The sequence below is a fragment of the Glossina fuscipes genome, unplaced genomic scaffold, assembly GCF_014805625.2.
Source record: "Glossina fuscipes isolate IAEA_lab_2018 unplaced genomic scaffold, Yale_Gfus_2 26, whole genome shotgun sequence".
Classification (NCBI taxonomy): domain Eukaryota; kingdom Metazoa; phylum Arthropoda; class Insecta; order Diptera; family Glossinidae; genus Glossina; species Glossina fuscipes.
In genome coordinates this window covers 8,183,433-8,200,661 of record NW_023998421.1, presented here as the reverse complement: position 1 = coordinate 8,200,661, position 17,229 = coordinate 8,183,433, and the positions used below count along the sequence as shown (strand labels likewise).

At 32.8% G+C, this 17,229-nt stretch overlaps 2 protein-coding genes across 4 annotated transcripts in view; one reads left to right on the top strand and one right to left on the bottom strand.

Moving 5' to 3' along the window:
* The window catches only part of LOC119635264, a 79,547-nt gene extending 66,396 nt beyond the window's left edge, over positions 1–13,151 (top strand). For all 3 annotated transcript variants that reach the window (XM_038029967.1, XM_038029968.1, XM_038029966.1), the window contains one exon: positions 11,331–13,151. In XM_038029967.1, the coding sequence (XP_037885895.1) occupies positions 11,331–12,134 (804 nt within the window). In that variant the 3' untranslated portion in view covers positions 12,135–13,151. The remainder of the gene's footprint in view (positions 1–11,330) is intronic.
* LOC119635265 (exportin-6-like) lies at positions 524–4,268 on the bottom strand. The gene is given in 6 exon segments (XM_038029970.1): positions 524–1,030; positions 1,032–1,909; positions 1,912–2,191; positions 2,193–2,252; positions 2,324–2,352; positions 2,355–4,268. Coding segments are annotated over 6 exon segments (2,952 nt in total). The 5' UTR covers positions 3,840–4,268; the 3' UTR covers positions 524–810.
* Positions 13,152–17,229: the final 4,078 nt, after the last annotated feature.

Sequence of the window (17,229 nt, the reverse complement as noted above, 5' to 3'; positions counted from 1 at the left end):
AAAAATAAAATATCAGAAAGATATATAAAGAAAGAAAAACGTGTACTGCTTAGTATTCCTAAAAAGAGAAAACATTTAGTTCGAGCTCATTCTTAAGAAGTGAAACAATATGTAAAATTTCACTTTCAATGATCAATGAATAAATTCCACAAAAATATTAATTGAAATGAAAGAAAACTTTTCCAAAATCCATTTATAAACCATTTGAAGATCATATATGTCTTTAAGTATTAAACAGAATCTTAAATAGAGAGAAATAAATTTATATCAATATTTAATATCCAAGTTAATGTTACAGTGGCATAATTTATTGTATTTAAGAAACAAAAATGAAAGGTTAAAAACGGACATTTTGATATGTTAAACAAAAAATATATATAAAACAAAAAAAAAAAAAACAAACAAATTTTCATAGACTTTTAAATTAAAAATTAAATTTAAAGCAAAATAATATAAATGAAAACGTTTAATTTAAAAAACACAATTACGTCACAAATTTTGAAATACGGCGAAAGAAATTCTTTTGTTATGAAAATCATTATATAAATTACACTTAAAACTTTTTATGACTATTCTGGCGATCAGGATGTGAAGAGAAAGCCAAACCAAATTGATAAGCGGAAATATGACCAAAACAAGTATCGCCTGAAGAAGATTTTGATAAAAGGAAATCGTGAATTATAATCTATTGTTGTTGTTGCTGCAGGATAATAGCAACATTTAGTATGTATGTAGATGAATGTAATATAAATTTTCATTTTTGCGTAATAATTTCGTCTTGTTTTTCTTTCTTTTCGTATAAACTATGTTTTAGTTCTGCGTTAAATGTACACAATCCGCGTCCTGTATTAGCTGAGTTAATTTCTGTGAAAATGTTGGAATGTCCTTTGTTAGGCAAATTTCATCAATCAATTTCATGTTGATCGGTAAGCCAGCTTGGGCAACACTTTCCGGCATTTTTATATTATCGACCTGAGACAAATTAAACAAGGTATTCGCTAATAAGTCGAAGTGTAACGCTCCCTCTCCTTTGAAATGAGGCCAATAAATTATCCTTAAAAAACGGACGTTGATATAAACGGCAGCGATCATGCACACTTTGCAATGAATTTAATACAATGCGAACAATGTTTGGATCATTGCCGGAAATTAAAATCTGACCGTAAGCATTCATTATGGCCATGAAATGTTCAGGGTGTAAATTTTCGGTAGTACTAGTTATGGCACCATTGCTACCGTTCATAGCATTTTGAAACGAAGAAATTCCATTCGGTTGCACATAGAATTTATAAAAGTACTGCCATTTATAATTTAAAATACTATCAAAGAGATCGTAGACCGCACTCGTTATATCACCGCTATACTTTATATTGTCGTCTTGCTGCAGAAGGGGAATAATGTAGGCGAAGGTGAAATCTAATATGGATGGTATCATAGTCAACGAAGCATTGCCGGGATGCTTGGCAATTAATTGAAACATTTGCAAAATTTTTTCGATAACCGCTGCAGTACTTATACTCAATTGGTCCCTACTTTTTACTGTAATGAATAAGTTTATCATCTCTTTGATAAACTGTGTTCCTAACTGAGTTTGCAATGTATGTAATACGCTTGAACTGAAATCTGCTACTGATGTCGCTATAATGTTACTACTTTGGCCGAAAGTGTTGTAAATCATCAAAGCTTTAGTAATAATTGGCTTGAATGCAGTGGATAGTAAATCGTTGAAAGTGTTTGGAGAACTTTTGAAATATTCAATAACCAAACTGAATGTTGTTAGCAAATTTAACGACATTGATGATATTTTAGATTTTGCTATGATGGCACTGTTAATGGTATTTAAATCTAATTGTAGAAAACTTCGAGCTAGGCTATCTACATATTCGCGCAGCATTATCGAGCGATGTATTCGTAATCCTGTCCCCGTTCATCGACATTCTTCCAGGGCAATATCAAATAGCTTACAATACTAATGTATATACTAGCCTGTACCTGGCTTGATAAATGCGAGAGGCGAGGGCCCGACTGCATAATATTGATAATTGCTGGAAATTCTAAAAGGCTCTTCGGACGTATTACAGACGATATACATAATAATAGCTGACTGGCAGCCATTTGGATTATTGTGCAGCCTCGCAATAAATTATTGATTTGAGAAATGTTGGTCAACGCCTCGAAAATTGTCACGAGCTGCTTTCAAGATATTCGATAAAGGCAAAATACTTCGTATGGCCATTAAAACTTGGGCGTATCTATAAAATATAACCTAAATTAATAAATTTGAAAATGAGCTTGCCTACGATGTTTTGGAAGGGAAATTTACAAATAATCAAAATCAGTCTGGAATATTGATATTTATCCACATCGAAGACGGTTAATTTGTTGCTGATTAAAAATTTCAAGACAGTCCATAAATTTTCAGCGAATTCGTTTAGGTGGTAGTTAATTTCATTGCCTAATTCTGAATTATTGTTCTCCAGTAGCGGTATAATCCGTACAACTGCTTGGCATATGGTCGTGAAATCTCTTAAATTTTCCGGAAAGCTTTGCGATTTCATTTTTCGTAAAAAGTCAAACGTTTTACCGCAATCGACATCATTTTCCAGCGACCGTAAATACATATAAGGCCGCCCCCAATGGCTAAACACTAAAGCGAATACCTCGCTTGAACGTGGTTCAGCAATTAATGCAATGCATTCAATGCACTGCGTTATATACTGTTGCCATTCAGTTTGGGTATTATCTTCCATTAGCTCATTGTCTAACAACTCCAATTCAGTCTTATTATATTCGAATTGTGTGCGACGCATAATTTCAGGCACCAGCAGTTGCACAATCTCATAAAAGCGATTTAATTTATTTTGCGCACTTATGCCTTTAATGATAGGCGTCCATATTTCTAATTTCTCTGTAAAATCGTAGGCTCCGTTTCTGTGGATTGTCCAGCTGTACAAGGAATTTAGAAATGCTTCTAGAACCTCGAGATCGCCCAGCATTCTGGGCCAGTATTTAATGGCATACAAGCGTAACAATTCTCTAAATTTATCTGTGTACATTTCGTCGTGCTGTTTATTAGAGCTATGATATTGATCCAATAAGCCGTTCACGCCTGACATTGAAATGTTCGAGAATGATAAGGGCTTTTGCAAATACAGCAGTTCATTTAATACTGAAAGACCATTCAGAGAAATATCTTGACGATTGGAACGCCACTGTGACAAATCCAAAATGCTCATAAAAAAGTATTCCGAGAGCAGATCAGTATTCATCCAAGAAACCAAATGTTGCACACAAGATAAGAGTTCCAAAATGGAGTTACAGGAATGAAAGTATTGCTTACGATCTGTACTGACATCTTCACGACTGCTAACTACCTCCTCAGACGTTGTACGCAGTAAGCAAATGCCTAATGAAAAATTGGTTTTCGTAAGAGCTATGCAATGCGCCAAATAGTTTGGATCTTCGTCGGGAAATTGGCGTTTTCCCAATAAAGCTATTAACTGAGCGTAAGTGTCGCGCTGGCGTTTTGCTGATGCGCAAGCCAAGTTAGCATATGTGTGCCATAACGTTTCACGTAGAAGTGCCCTATCTGAGCTGCCCAATTGCATCCAACGGCGCGTTATGGTGTGATCCAAAGTAGACGTAGCAAAAAACCATAAAAAGTGATTCTGTTCAAAGGTCGTAGCATTGCTCACCGCACTAAGGCAGGTTTTCCAGGATTCCGATTGATTTTTAAATGCTAACAACTCAACCCCTATTTGGCGTTTACGCGCGTTAGGTGTGGTCGGTGTATAGAATTCATGTAACAACGACTCAACCACCGCAAACGGGGAAGACATTTCTGTTTCAGTGTTATCACCACCACCGGGAGCTACCAGAAAACTTGTCTTTTATGTATTTTAATATCGTTTCTTTCCCCTTTTCCTTTCTTTTCTGTTTTTCAATTTGAACCTCCACTAAAAAAAAAAATTGCGTTGGACAACAATTGTTATCTTTTTAAGTTTTCGGTCGCCCGATGCACACTTAACTTTCGCATTTGCTTAACAAATGTTAAGCTAATAAACAATTTGCAAGGTTTTTATTTCCTTAGTGAAATAAAGTAAATTTTAAATTTTATAAAAATCTTACAAAATATACGCTCTTTTCTAAATTTTTAATTTTATTAAAGAAACATAAAATAATGACAAACGAGAGTTTCGTTGTCAATAAAAATGAATCATCATCATGGATATCAATTACGAAAATTATGACTTTAACTAATGATTAACATTCATTCTGTTGTGTTATTTTAAATTTATGAAATTTATGAAATGTGGAAGAGTAAGAGTAAGTTTACAACATGTAAGCCATCATTACTTTAACTGAAAACTTTGTTAATTCTAAAGAAAATCTATTCCTCTTATTTAACTGCCATTCATACGTTCCATACATGTTGCTTGGTACCATTAAAATGCAATTTAAATTGCATGTAATTTCTAAAGCACATGCGTTTTATTATTTTTTATGTTTTGAATCTTTGAAGTAATTCCAGTAGTGCGTTGGAAAACGATTACGAATATTACAGGTATTTATGTTAATTAGTGGCACTTTCTCAGGCTAGGTTTGTCGGTTTCACATAAAATGAACAACAATCAAGTCATTGTCTTTACGGAAACTGTTAATTACATCATTTCTCAAGTGTAGTAATCTGAGCAGTAAAATTGTTAAAAAATTTAATTTGTTTTATTACAAAGTATTATAATAAGTGCAAGAGTTTTTAGATGGAAAAGAACAAAAACTTATAGGCCATTAAAACGTTAGTTATCTCGAATGGAATGCTTAGCTGATAAAGCTATTAAAGAATTAAATTTCAATTAAAATAAGATAAGATATGTATGTATATATATTTTTATCTATCACTCAAAAAAAAAAAACAAATTTTAAGCTGTGTTGATGTAAACGAGGCAAAGTGACAGTTGCAATCTTTTTTTGAAAGCAGGCCTTCGTCAAGCTATAATAAGCCAACTATGACTTTACTATGAAGCAATGTCCTGAGGAGAATTTGCAAGATATAGAGGACATAATCGGTTTACATTCTAAGCAGTTTGCTGATATCTTTTGTACTAATGCGCTGGAGTTGACGGCGTGGCGGCTAAGAGTTATGCGTGTGTTGACAGATTCTGCTAAGGTCATCAAGCAATCCTGTTCTGCCAGTATGTTTTGCAAATATCACTTTGCGTCGCTCAAATTTTTTTCTAGAGATAAACAAGCCACGCTCTTAACACATGGCAATTACATTCTTTTCGATAATCATGGCCATAGTTTCTTTTTATTAAAAAAATTTCACGATTTTTGTGACATATTTGAAGCTTACGGTAATTTTCCTATCGAAAGAAGTAAGCAGTTGAATGAATAAAATATTTTTCATCTATTGTTGCCAAAAATTTTATGATCTCACGGCATAACTATTTCTATTAGGAGAGGTTATGTGAACGATTCATTTAAATTTATTTAACGTTGAAGGATAAATCTGATTACCTGACATGCAAATGTAGCTTATGAAGTACCCTAGTCCTAATGGGACATAAAGTAAATAACCCTTCTCTACTTGTAGATAAGACTGCAGAGACTGACAAATTAATAAGATTCATAAGGAGGCAGTAGCAAGCTTTATTTTAGGTCTCTTTTTTAAGCTTCTTTTTTTTTAACTAGCTTTCCTCTCAACATGGCAAATTTCAATCGAAATGATTCCCTTGGCCTATGGAAGAAAATGATGTTTGTGGCCGTACTATTGATAGTAACGTTTCCCTATTATTGAGCTGATCTGTACTTAAAGGCTTTATTTAATTTATTCTGACGCAAGTTCAGATGTTTTCACTTAATTTTATAAACCAACTATTCATTCACTTTTTATTTATTTATTTATTTATTTTTTTGAATTGTGCTCTCTTGGCCCATCAATCAAATATTTTATGAAGGAAATAAATAAATGAATTATGGCGAATTACATTTCTTTTGAACTTGACTTTCTGATTTTTTTTGTTATTTTTTTTATATATATATTTTTTTTTTTGTTTGCTATAATTAAATGAAGGCTGGGTTTTTAAATTAAATTTAAAAAACGGTAGTGTATGAAAATGCGAAATAAATCAAACGCAATATGTAAATAACCAATTAAAAACATGACATCAGTCATCTTTATACTGATATTTTGTCGTTATTGATCATTATAATGCATACGATATGAGATAAGTTACCTTGAACATGAACAGCTTCGGATGCAAATATTTGTAGAGTATTAAATGCGTATATTCTATAAACAGCTTTATATCACGGAATTGTGTTTTTTTTTTTTTTTTTTTTTTTTTTTTTTTGGTCAATGAAAGAACCCGATAATTGCATTGATTTAATTGCAATTATCACTGAGGGAAAAGAATTACAATTTACCTTTTACTCTCTCATGCAAAATCGAAGGCATATGTCAATTGTAGTTTCGCCTACCTAATGCGAAGCCTTTCTCATCTTAATCTTCTTAAGCGGATTATAGTACAGCGTTCATTCGTCTGCACCTCGACCGTTAGCCTAGTCGGAAAGTCGGGAAACTTCGGCTAAAGGAATGTAAATTCTTAAGTAGCTTAGTGTGCGAGATCCCAAACTGAGAAAAGCCGAGGAGAAAATTTCTAAATATTACAGTCCATAGCTTCTAACATTTTGTTTAAATTATTTACTAAAGTTATCTTAAAGCACAGTTTTCAACATTCATATGTAACATTGAACGGATTATGGCAGGTGATCGATTGGACTGTGATTGCATTAAAAGAGAAAGTGAAAGGCATTACAAAAAATTATGAAGAACATAAGGAAGTTGGAGATAACAATGTTTTGAGTTGAATTCGATCGGTTTTCTCGATTCTCTCCTGTATGGTTTTTAATAGATTAACTAAGAAATTGTCTACTATGATCGCAATAAAACATGGAAAGATGTGACATGTTTGAAAATATTTTCACCACTTTTCGTTTATTTTGCACATCAGTTTGAAGTCATGTGTATATTACTAAATATTAGTAAAAATTAATCTATCAACAGCAAACATTACGATTGCTACCCTAATTATGAAATGGTGGATATAAAGCCAACGATTTTCGTTCGAAGTTTAGAAACCGTATATTTTTTTAAAATAAGAACAAGAAAGAAAACTAATTTTGAATTGTGTTGCCAAAGCAAGTACATACAGCAAAGGACAAAATATCAAATTGATTTTGGCGAAACAAGTTAATCAAATGCTGGCAACGACTGGACGACGTGAAGTCAATAGACAGATCAGACAAATCATTTGTTATCAGTCTGTGTCATCATTCCTAGCTGAAGGTTCATATACTACTGGTAGAAGCGTACGCGAAATTACAAAGCGCGTCTCTTCCATCTGTGACGCAACAGAGTTAATTGAAAGAGTAACTGGAAAATAACTGCGATTCCCAAGTTCTATGCGAATGTGCTGTGAAACAATAACAGCTTACTAGGCGTATACATAACTCATTGATTAATATTTCACTAATATATTGACGACTATTACGTGGCATTTTTATTTTTGTACCATTTGTGATACAAGGATACGTTAAGTTTGTCCAGATGTATGCAACATCCAGAAAGGCTTGCGATACACTTATGTTTTATTATATCGATCTAAACTTATCAGTCCGTCTGTCTTCTTCTTTCGTGTGTAACTCACAGATTGTTATTTTAGAGCTATTACGGTGAAGCGTCGACATGTCTTGGCCCAAGGATAAACGCTATTGAAATTGGTTCGAATCGGACCACTTTTCCATTGTTACCCATACAAAGCCTTATTGTGAATAGTCGTTATATCTGTATTAAACAAAGTGTTGTAGGGTCTTTAATGGTGGACATGGACCACTATAGTCTTTTCACTTGCTTTTTAAATATATTTTAATTGACAATATCTGGAATTCGCAGCGAAGATAGGAACAGAAGAGAGTAGTCTGCCTAATGCGAATATAAAGTGAATCGATATAGTCAGGATGTTGATGGGGCTAATTTTGTTACGGTTTGCAACAGAAAATCTAATACTAAAAATGAAGAAAAAAAAAAAAATAATTTCGATGTGGCGATAATTGGCGAACTTTGTTATTACTTGTTCGATCGTAAAAATTAAACGGACCTGATACCCAATAAAAACCCTTGCGAAAGTAAATTATTCTTACAAATGCATGCTTAATGCAATAAATAGAAATAGCGTGACTTGCTTTGTTGCTATTTTTGCTTTTTACTCATTTTAAGTAAAGTTTGCGATAATATTACAACAACACTTTCGCATGTTTTAAATACATTTTGCTATGAGTTTAATGTGAAGTTTTTTCAAGGTCTCTACTGAACTCTATCAGTGCAGTAAATTCGAGTTATTGGGTTGTCGCATATGCACTGACAATCTCTTTTTACTAAGTAAAGCTAATCTATTTTTTTGAATGCATTTAGGTTGTTAGGATTGTAAGCAATACGCGATTTGCATCTTTTAAATTTATTTCCGGAAGGAGAAGATACGAGTTAAGATTGTGAGAAGTTGTATAGATGAATAACCGGAGCAAATAGTCGAAAATGCCAAATACAAAGGTTTCTTCCTATGTCAAATGTTTTAAGTAGTAACCTTAACACGAGACGCTATTAGGTTTGTTAGTGGAGTCAGTGGGTCTGCCGGGAAAGTTGCCTTTTCTGATATATTCACCATTGCATTTTGTAAGTGACTAAGAAACAAATAAAATCGATAGTCAATAATTTTCAAAGCTGATAATATAAGTGAAAAACAGAAATAGGTAAAAAACCACGAATTAATAGTGTTCTACTTCATTTTCCCATCTTTTTGGCGATATAGCGATACTGTGTCCAATCATCGACTCATATTCCCACTTCTTCAGGATTTCGAAACCGCATGCCACCCAAGTGATATTGCGTAGATCTGGACAAGCGGTGATTAGAAGGCGCTACGTCTGGTAAGGCTGAGCTTCCCATGCTAGCTGCAACAGTGTATCGTTGACAACTTTGACAACTGAGCGTTGTCATGCAAGAGGATGAGCTTGCGTCTGTTAATCACTATTGCTGACCTTTTTGTCACACAGAACATCGTTCAATTTAATGATGAGTGGACGTCGGTAGATATCCACAGTAACATTTTCATTATTTAGCAGCTAGTAGTACACTGTACCTTTTTTGATCTTACCGTATCGACAGGAAAACTTTATGGCCATGAATATATCAGTTAAAAAAAGGCGTCTAACAAGTTAAATTTTACGATATTTTGTAATTTACTACGCAGTAGTAAAATGGTTTACCTACTTCATCATGGACAAAAGCTAATATCCTGCTATGATTAAACATTATTTTTCGCAAAGTAAAGCATAAAATGACATTAGACAAGAGCTCCTTGATATAAAACTTTTAATAAAAGATAGCTGAACTTGAAGCAGGAAGAAGAAAAACTCCTTTTAATTGCGATAACACATCATGCACTTCAAAAACCTTATTATCTGAATTTCGTCATTACCGACTAGTATTTCTCTGGGCATCCTAGAACAAGGTGTTTTGCATCGAATAAAGAATTCAAATGAAAACATATCCGAACTTTGAAGTTTCAATCGAAATGTCTCATCACTTGAAAGGCATGTGAGAAATTTAGAAATTTTTCGACCCAATGTCCCAGGCTAGAAGAACATTATTTTGATGTCTTACTCTATCGAAGAATTGTATTTTCCTAATTAGATGCCTCATCTATTTTAAACGCTAATATATCAAATTTTAGATTGATGTCTGCTATAACTTATTTTTAGTTTTTAGTAATAAAGTTTTGGGCGTTTTATGGTTATCCTAAGGTTGTCATCAAATGTGAGCGTATAAACTCCATTTTCAAGCTTCACTGGTGGTCGTAAGTTACGTACGTTCGCGCGTTTCATCTATTTGTCTATTCCCTTTTCAGCCCAACGATCTAAAAAAAAAGGTTAGACTTTTATACTCCTATCTAAATATCTGTTGAATTGATTTATAAAGTAAGATCTAAATTTTGCGAATTTGAAAATTTGAACAAGAAAGAAGGCTGTGGCTTCACCTACACGAATAAAAATGTTACATGACGAATGCAAAAATATCCGCATTCTTCGATGATGGGTAGATTAGTGTCAATATTACTATTAAATTCTTTGCAACCATAACAACTGTTATATCGATGAAAAGAGAATATAAGGACAAAATAAAATACTTTGTTATTTTTCTTGTTATAGTTCAATAAGGAAAAAAAGAAGAAAATGCTTATGACATGCTAGTGCATTACGGTTTATAACGATTTAATACAATTTCTAATCTGTGACAATTCCGACCCACTAGTGTGGGTCAAAACGTAAATCTTGATTATGTACAATCGCAACAGACATTTGAGGGATTAAATATGAAAAATATGTCTTGAATCTTATCTTATCTTTTTTTTTATCAATATTTTCTCATATTGTTCTGCGTACAATAGCCTGCCTTTCGATATGTTTGTATCAGGAGGAGAAAAGAAAAAATATTTAATGATGTCGTAAACATTCGTTATAAACAGTTTGCGCTCCTAACAACGTTGACCTTTTTTGTTGTCTCAGAAGAGCAGAATAAAAGTCATTGAAAGCATTATTTATATGGAATATCCCGCAGTACTGTTCATATAAACAGCGCCTTACTAAAACACGTGTCCTTGCCACTTGGCAATAATGTACAGAGTTAAAAAGGATCTAAGAGTGCTTGTGTCTATCGCAAAATCTTTGTTATTGGCCATTTGGTTTGTTGTAGTGCACATTGTATTAAGTCTATTCTGCTATCAGCCAGATGAGAATTTGAGCGTGTAATAAGTGAAAAACATATGGGGGCATCACGTGTATCGGTTATAAAAGCTTAGTTAAGTGTTTTTATTTCTTTATGTTAAAGTTTTCGCATAAAAGCTTTTAATATTTCCTCAGCTGTTATGTTATTAAATATTTTTTCAAATTCAATATGTTTTCTTTTCAACGCGTAGCAAATGAAATGTCAATTATTTTGTCTCAATTATTATCAATTAAATAAAGTAAACAGCGAATATGTCAAGAATTTCTGGCGACTTGCTTTTCTAATACGAGACAATGTCAATTGTAATTATTTGTTCAAGTTCAATACATTGAGAAATTTACAAATGTTTTCAAGGTCTCTTTAAATAAGTATTTATTTTTTCCAACAAACAGCAATATTGCATGTCTATTTAATTTCTCATATATATATATGTTTGTCATGTCCTTTTAATAAATTAAATTTTTTTCCCATTTATGTTTACTTGCAGATGCCGTTAATGCCACCCAGGCGACGTTTGGGTTCTGTTGGCGACTCGGCTCCACCCTCGGAATCGTCTGAAGGTACTTCGTCTTTAGATAATAATGAAATGATTGTTCACCCGGAATGGTCACAAGCGTCACAACATAACGCCACCACAGTAAATTCATTATTTTTGAATTCTGACGGCGATGCCGATACCCTAAGTACGGATACAGCCAGTAATACTAATTTATCTGACTATGAACGCGGTCAAGTGGAAAGTTTCTTCAGCGGTTTAGGTACCGAGATTTATGTAAGCTCTTCCTTGGCTAACTTGTACGAGGGCACTGGCAAAGAAGGTGATTGGCATTTAATTTTCACTGGTATACCGGTAATCTTACACGATAAGGGCAATGTCCGTTCAAGAGCTTTGGCTAAAGTAACATTGGTCTTAGCCGAAAGAGGCTCTTGTTTTGCTTTATGGTCGGACCGTATCGATAATCTCTCAAATTATCGTGTAGCTGGACCGTCATTTCATACGATGTGCTTATCTACAAACCATCAGCAAGTGATCGGTTTCAGTTACGATTCCACAGAATCGGCCCGAGAAATTTGGCAGCAAATGGAGCGTTTGATTAGCGATCCTGAAAATATAGCCTTATCGGTGCCGGGTCGGAAAAATCGCAAACAAAAGCGTGCTAAACCTGCACCCTTACCACCAAAGTCACAAATATCACATCCGTGCCAATTTCATCATGTCACAAGCGTGACCAAAGAGGACAGCAATCGTTATTATAGTATGCAAGCATTTGCACCGTTAGGTCAACGTTAAAGTAATTGCAGACAAAATATTCAAGCGGGAGACGAAAAGAAAATCAACATTGAGATGAAAAGTTGATTCAACTCAATTAAGCAGTAGGTTTAAAGCACATACATACATACATACTTATTCAGATACATACACAAAAGCATGAGGATGGTCCTTCAAACAGGCAATCATTGCAAAATATTTCGAATATAAATTAAATTCTAAAAAACCTTAAAATGCAGATATTAGTATAAGCTCTTTGTACACTTTCCCGAAGTCGGTAGCACTTTTTTATTTACATTTTTTTATTTCATTGTTTTATGTAAAATGTAAGGTAAAATGGCTTCTAACCTACGCTATAGTGATGAAAACAGTAGTGAATACAAACTAAAAGCTTAACTTAATTGTGAGTTCGAACAGAATACGAATGAAGTAAGAAATTAATGCAAGCGAATTAACAAAAAATGTATGATTTTCCAATTTTTGAAAACAACCGACGAATATAGTGTGCTAACCAACGTGATCCTGAATGGAAAGTGAAAAAATGTGATCTTTTGATAAAAATCTGAAAATTTTCAAATAAAATATTTCCACGTCCACCCACTAAAAGATTTTGGTATTAAATCGTCGCCCTTTAGTTTACGAGGCAACATTTCTTCAAATAATGAAGCCATGACTAGAAAAACGTTTCTATAGTTTGCAAATGTAAAGAGAGGGCTTGCCAGGGAAGAGCGAATAGTTTATTGTGAGTATGATAAAATAAACATAAAATGATCTTAAACAAGCATATAATTAAAACGAAAAGCTATACAAGCTTGCGTTCGAGTTTGGTTACCGAATTGCACACATATTAGAGCCATTCGCCGTCCAATCTTACATCTACTTCATGTATATGAATGTGTATTGCATTTGATTCTTGAATAGAGTTCATTTAACATTTCAAGGACCCATCCAATTTATTGACAACTTAAAAGAAAATTTATATTCAAAAATATTTATCTGTGATATACGTAAACAAAAATAAAAATAATTTTTTTATTTAATTTTAATTTAATAATAAATGGATACAAAATGAAAAGTAAATAAATAAAAATAATAAAAAAAAAATAGTATTAAGCAGAAATTTTTTTAACATTTGTAATTGATAAACTCTTTAAAATTTCTAACAAAAACATGTCATATTACATTACATTACATTACATTACATTACATTATTAAGAAACATTACGACTTTTGTAATATTACAACCAATGCATTCTTCTCCGCTCTCCATAAAAGTATAGTCACAATATTTGTAATATACGTAATGTAAACGTCGCATAAGAAAATACGATATTTGTAGATCGGCTAGCATTAGATTGCTATATAGCTAATATTGCATGAGTAATTCAATGACTTTTCACTCATTACGGATGCTTTTGTGTTTATTGCATTTTGCCGCCAATAATTCACATATGTTATGATTTCAGTTTATGGCGAGCTTCTCTCGTTTAATAGAAAATCGTATACAAAAAACTTGCACAGAACATATTCTCCTGTCCTTGGAATGTAATAAGAGAAAGTCCGTAATTTTCGAAAATCATAAAATATTAATAAAACACCGAAGAAATATATAGCAGAAAAACGAAAGGAAAATCGATTAAAAGCAATTGTTAAAAGAAACCTTGATAGAAAAGGTTTTCTTACCTTAAAGTGCATATAGGATAAGTTTGATGCTTTTTCATGAGGAAATCCTTGAAAGAGGAAAGATTTCATATAATTACTTTTTCTAATATAAAAATGTACAAATCATTTTTATTACAAAATTTTCTTTTAAAACTTGCGACAAGAACTTCAGAAATATCGAATAACAATCTGTTACTAATAAGTGTAGAAATACTAGAATCGCAAAAATGCTGCTTCTTTTGCACGAGTTTACTAATTTTATATGGTAAAGTAGTGTATTATAGTTATTGGGAATAAGTTATGAAAATCCCGTTTACCAGACATATATATGAATGTAAAAGCCACTACTTGAGAATCGTAAAAACCACTGTCTGGTAAGCGTACCTTGCTTGGGAGTAGTGAAAGTGACTTGTGTCTTTTTTTGATTCTTTGAAGAAAAAAACCTGGAAAGTCTCTTACCGATATCGAGTATCAGGGGTGCCCCACTCCTCGCTTTATCTGATTTCGTTGTTCTATCTGTGCCCGTGTCTCTAACACGCTACAACCTCTCAACTTAGCTATGATAAATTTACCTTCCTGTTATGGGACACATTTAACTTATGAAGGGTCTCATTTTATTAAGAGTGATACCCAGTATGAAAAGAAAAGCAACCAACTTGCGAAAGTAAATTGGGCTTTATTTTGAAGCTTAGACTTCGCAGTTATGTTCTCAAGAAAATATCGCCACAGCTTTCAACCGTAGTTGTTAATTACTCTGCCATTATTTACGTTATGTCTGTAATAGTTTGGCGTATGTTCCCTTGAAAGTGTTATAAAGTTTCTAGTTTATCGGCATAAAACTGAGCTTAAATGCAGCTACAAAAAAGAAATCCACGTGTATTAAATCGTATGACTGCGACGGCCTGTATAGACATACAGTGATGGCGGGCCGATTCTTTGGTAAACAAATCGTGAACACTGGCCATTGAGCTGCCATGTTGGTAAAATTTTTTAGTGATCGTCAGGAATCTCAAGTCGTAGAAATGGTGAAACTACAATTTATACTGGATATTTCCACCCCCTGGAAGTATAGGGAAAGTATACTTGAAACAATTTTAAAACGAATCGCTACAAAAAGAATTATAGTCAAGGAGTTTGGCAGAGGAAGTTAACATTAGACAGAAATTTTGTTGCGAATTGTATGGTTACCTTGATCTCTATGCCGTAGTTATCCTATCTTTGTTACGGGGTTTTTGACTTTTTCCTGAGGGAAAACCGTAGAGATCCGCTTACTCGACTGCTTAACAGTGGCCAGTAAGGACGTAATCTCTTTCCGTTACTATTGTAAACATTTGTAATAATCCGTTACCGTAATTTATTCATATGGGAAGTTCTAATATAGCGGTGAGAAAAAGCTTTACTTTCAATAAAATAAAATTCCTATGCTATGCGTTATTAGGAGCCGGGGCTTACTGGGAGGATATTTAGATGATAAAAAAAAAAATATATTCCTGAGGCACATTCGAAAATGGCACTGCGGCACACAGTGTGTAAATGGTTCAAATTTACTTAAAAAAAAAAAAAAGAAATCACATAATCTGTATGTGCACAGGTAGCAGGATTTTATATAAATATTGAATTCGGTGTGATTGGCAAGTACTTGTTAATATGTTTAAATTAACTTTTCAAACATATCCTACGCCGTTCTGTAGAGAATGCTGTTTTGTAGAGACACGCCAGTGGCTGCTACTGCAGAAGTCCAAGTTAATCATATTCAACATGGAAACGCGCCAAAATTTACAATCGAAACTAGAGCTATTCTTCAAGCCAGATATCTTTCTCGCGAAACTAAATGAAAGCTGGTTATAGCCACTCAGTTAGTCGGTCATAAAAGCTATCCGCAATCCTTTAAAGTTTAACAGTAACACTATTACATTACATATATTTTGTGTATCGGCTTCTTGGGAAATGATCGAGCAGACATTGCAGCCAAATCCACATCCTCTGCATCCCGCAAATGATCTGTTGGTTACTCTCGCTATATAAGTTTTCCATATGGGAAGCTGTAACATATCCTCGGCACCTTTAATTATGGGCAGCTTACTGGAGAAGTTTGACCTTCAAAAGTGTATTAGAAAAGAAGCAGAGAGAATATAGATGAAAAACAAGGTTAATGGTATCATCCACACCACTCGCATATTAAGGCTTATCACGTTCCATCCGTGTACACAGTCAACATCGAGAAAATCAAGATCAAAACAATGAATTCTTAAGAAACCTATCTCTCTACTTTAGGGTTGCAGACGAGGTCTTCCCATTGAACATATATTTGGCGAACGCCAATATTCGAAGACACATATCAACATATCGAGAAAATTCTTCGTTTTATTAAAGCGCCTCGACTAACCCTCCAGTATACCTATAAAAAAAAGGGGCCGCTATTCTTAGCTGCTTTTCTAATCCTAGAAATTATTTCTTTGATCGAAACATATTATACATAATAATAATAAAGATAATGTGAAAAATGCGAAGGGAAAAAATGAAAGTTGTTGATCTTATGCCGTGTGCCGTGTTTCGCGAGAAACCCTTTTACGGTTTCAATTGCCCGCATATAGCCATAGAATTATGCTCGAGAAATAAAATTTTGACGCGCCCACAATTGACTTCTTATGTCACATATGACTATTTAGAGGTTGTTTAAGCTCAAAAACAAGAAGAAGAATTTTCTGAAAAATTTGTTTTTGATGTTAACTTTTAACGTACTAAAAATAATTTTTTTTTTTATTGTTTTTAATATTAAAAGAATAATATTATTAAATGTTTTAAGATCTTATTCAATTTCTTTCGTTGAATTCACAGCAAAAGTTCTTTAAAAGAGTCATAATAATTTTTTTCTTTTTTTTTTTTTTTAATATACAAAAAATAAGTCAATTTATTAACTTAAGCTCTAAAGAATATAAAATAATATAACAGATTAATTTGTTAAGAGACAAAATATTCAATAACTACAATTTATTATACATTCAATTGTGCGAAAATCAAGCCAATATATATATATATATATACGTATATATACATAAGTAATTGTTAAAAATGTTTTGCATGTGTAAAAGAAAAAAAAAAATTATTTAAAAAAAATATTTCTAAAATATTGTATTACAAACACAAAAAAAAAAAAAAAAAAAAAAAAAAATAATAATAATAATAATATGAATTTATTTAACTATTGTCATATCTTAAGTTTATTGTAAGAAAATTAAAAAAAAAAAATAAAACTTTTCCGTCGTCAACTCATTTTCATTGTCCAATAAAATGTGTGCAAAAATTCGTTTTTATTATTTAATGTTAATTACAAGTACTGATATTAAACCCTTTCGATTTTTCCGCCGTCATCGTGGCGCATTGTAATCTTCATTAATTGGACAAACACATATATATATATATATATATATATATTTTTTTTTTTTTTTGTTTT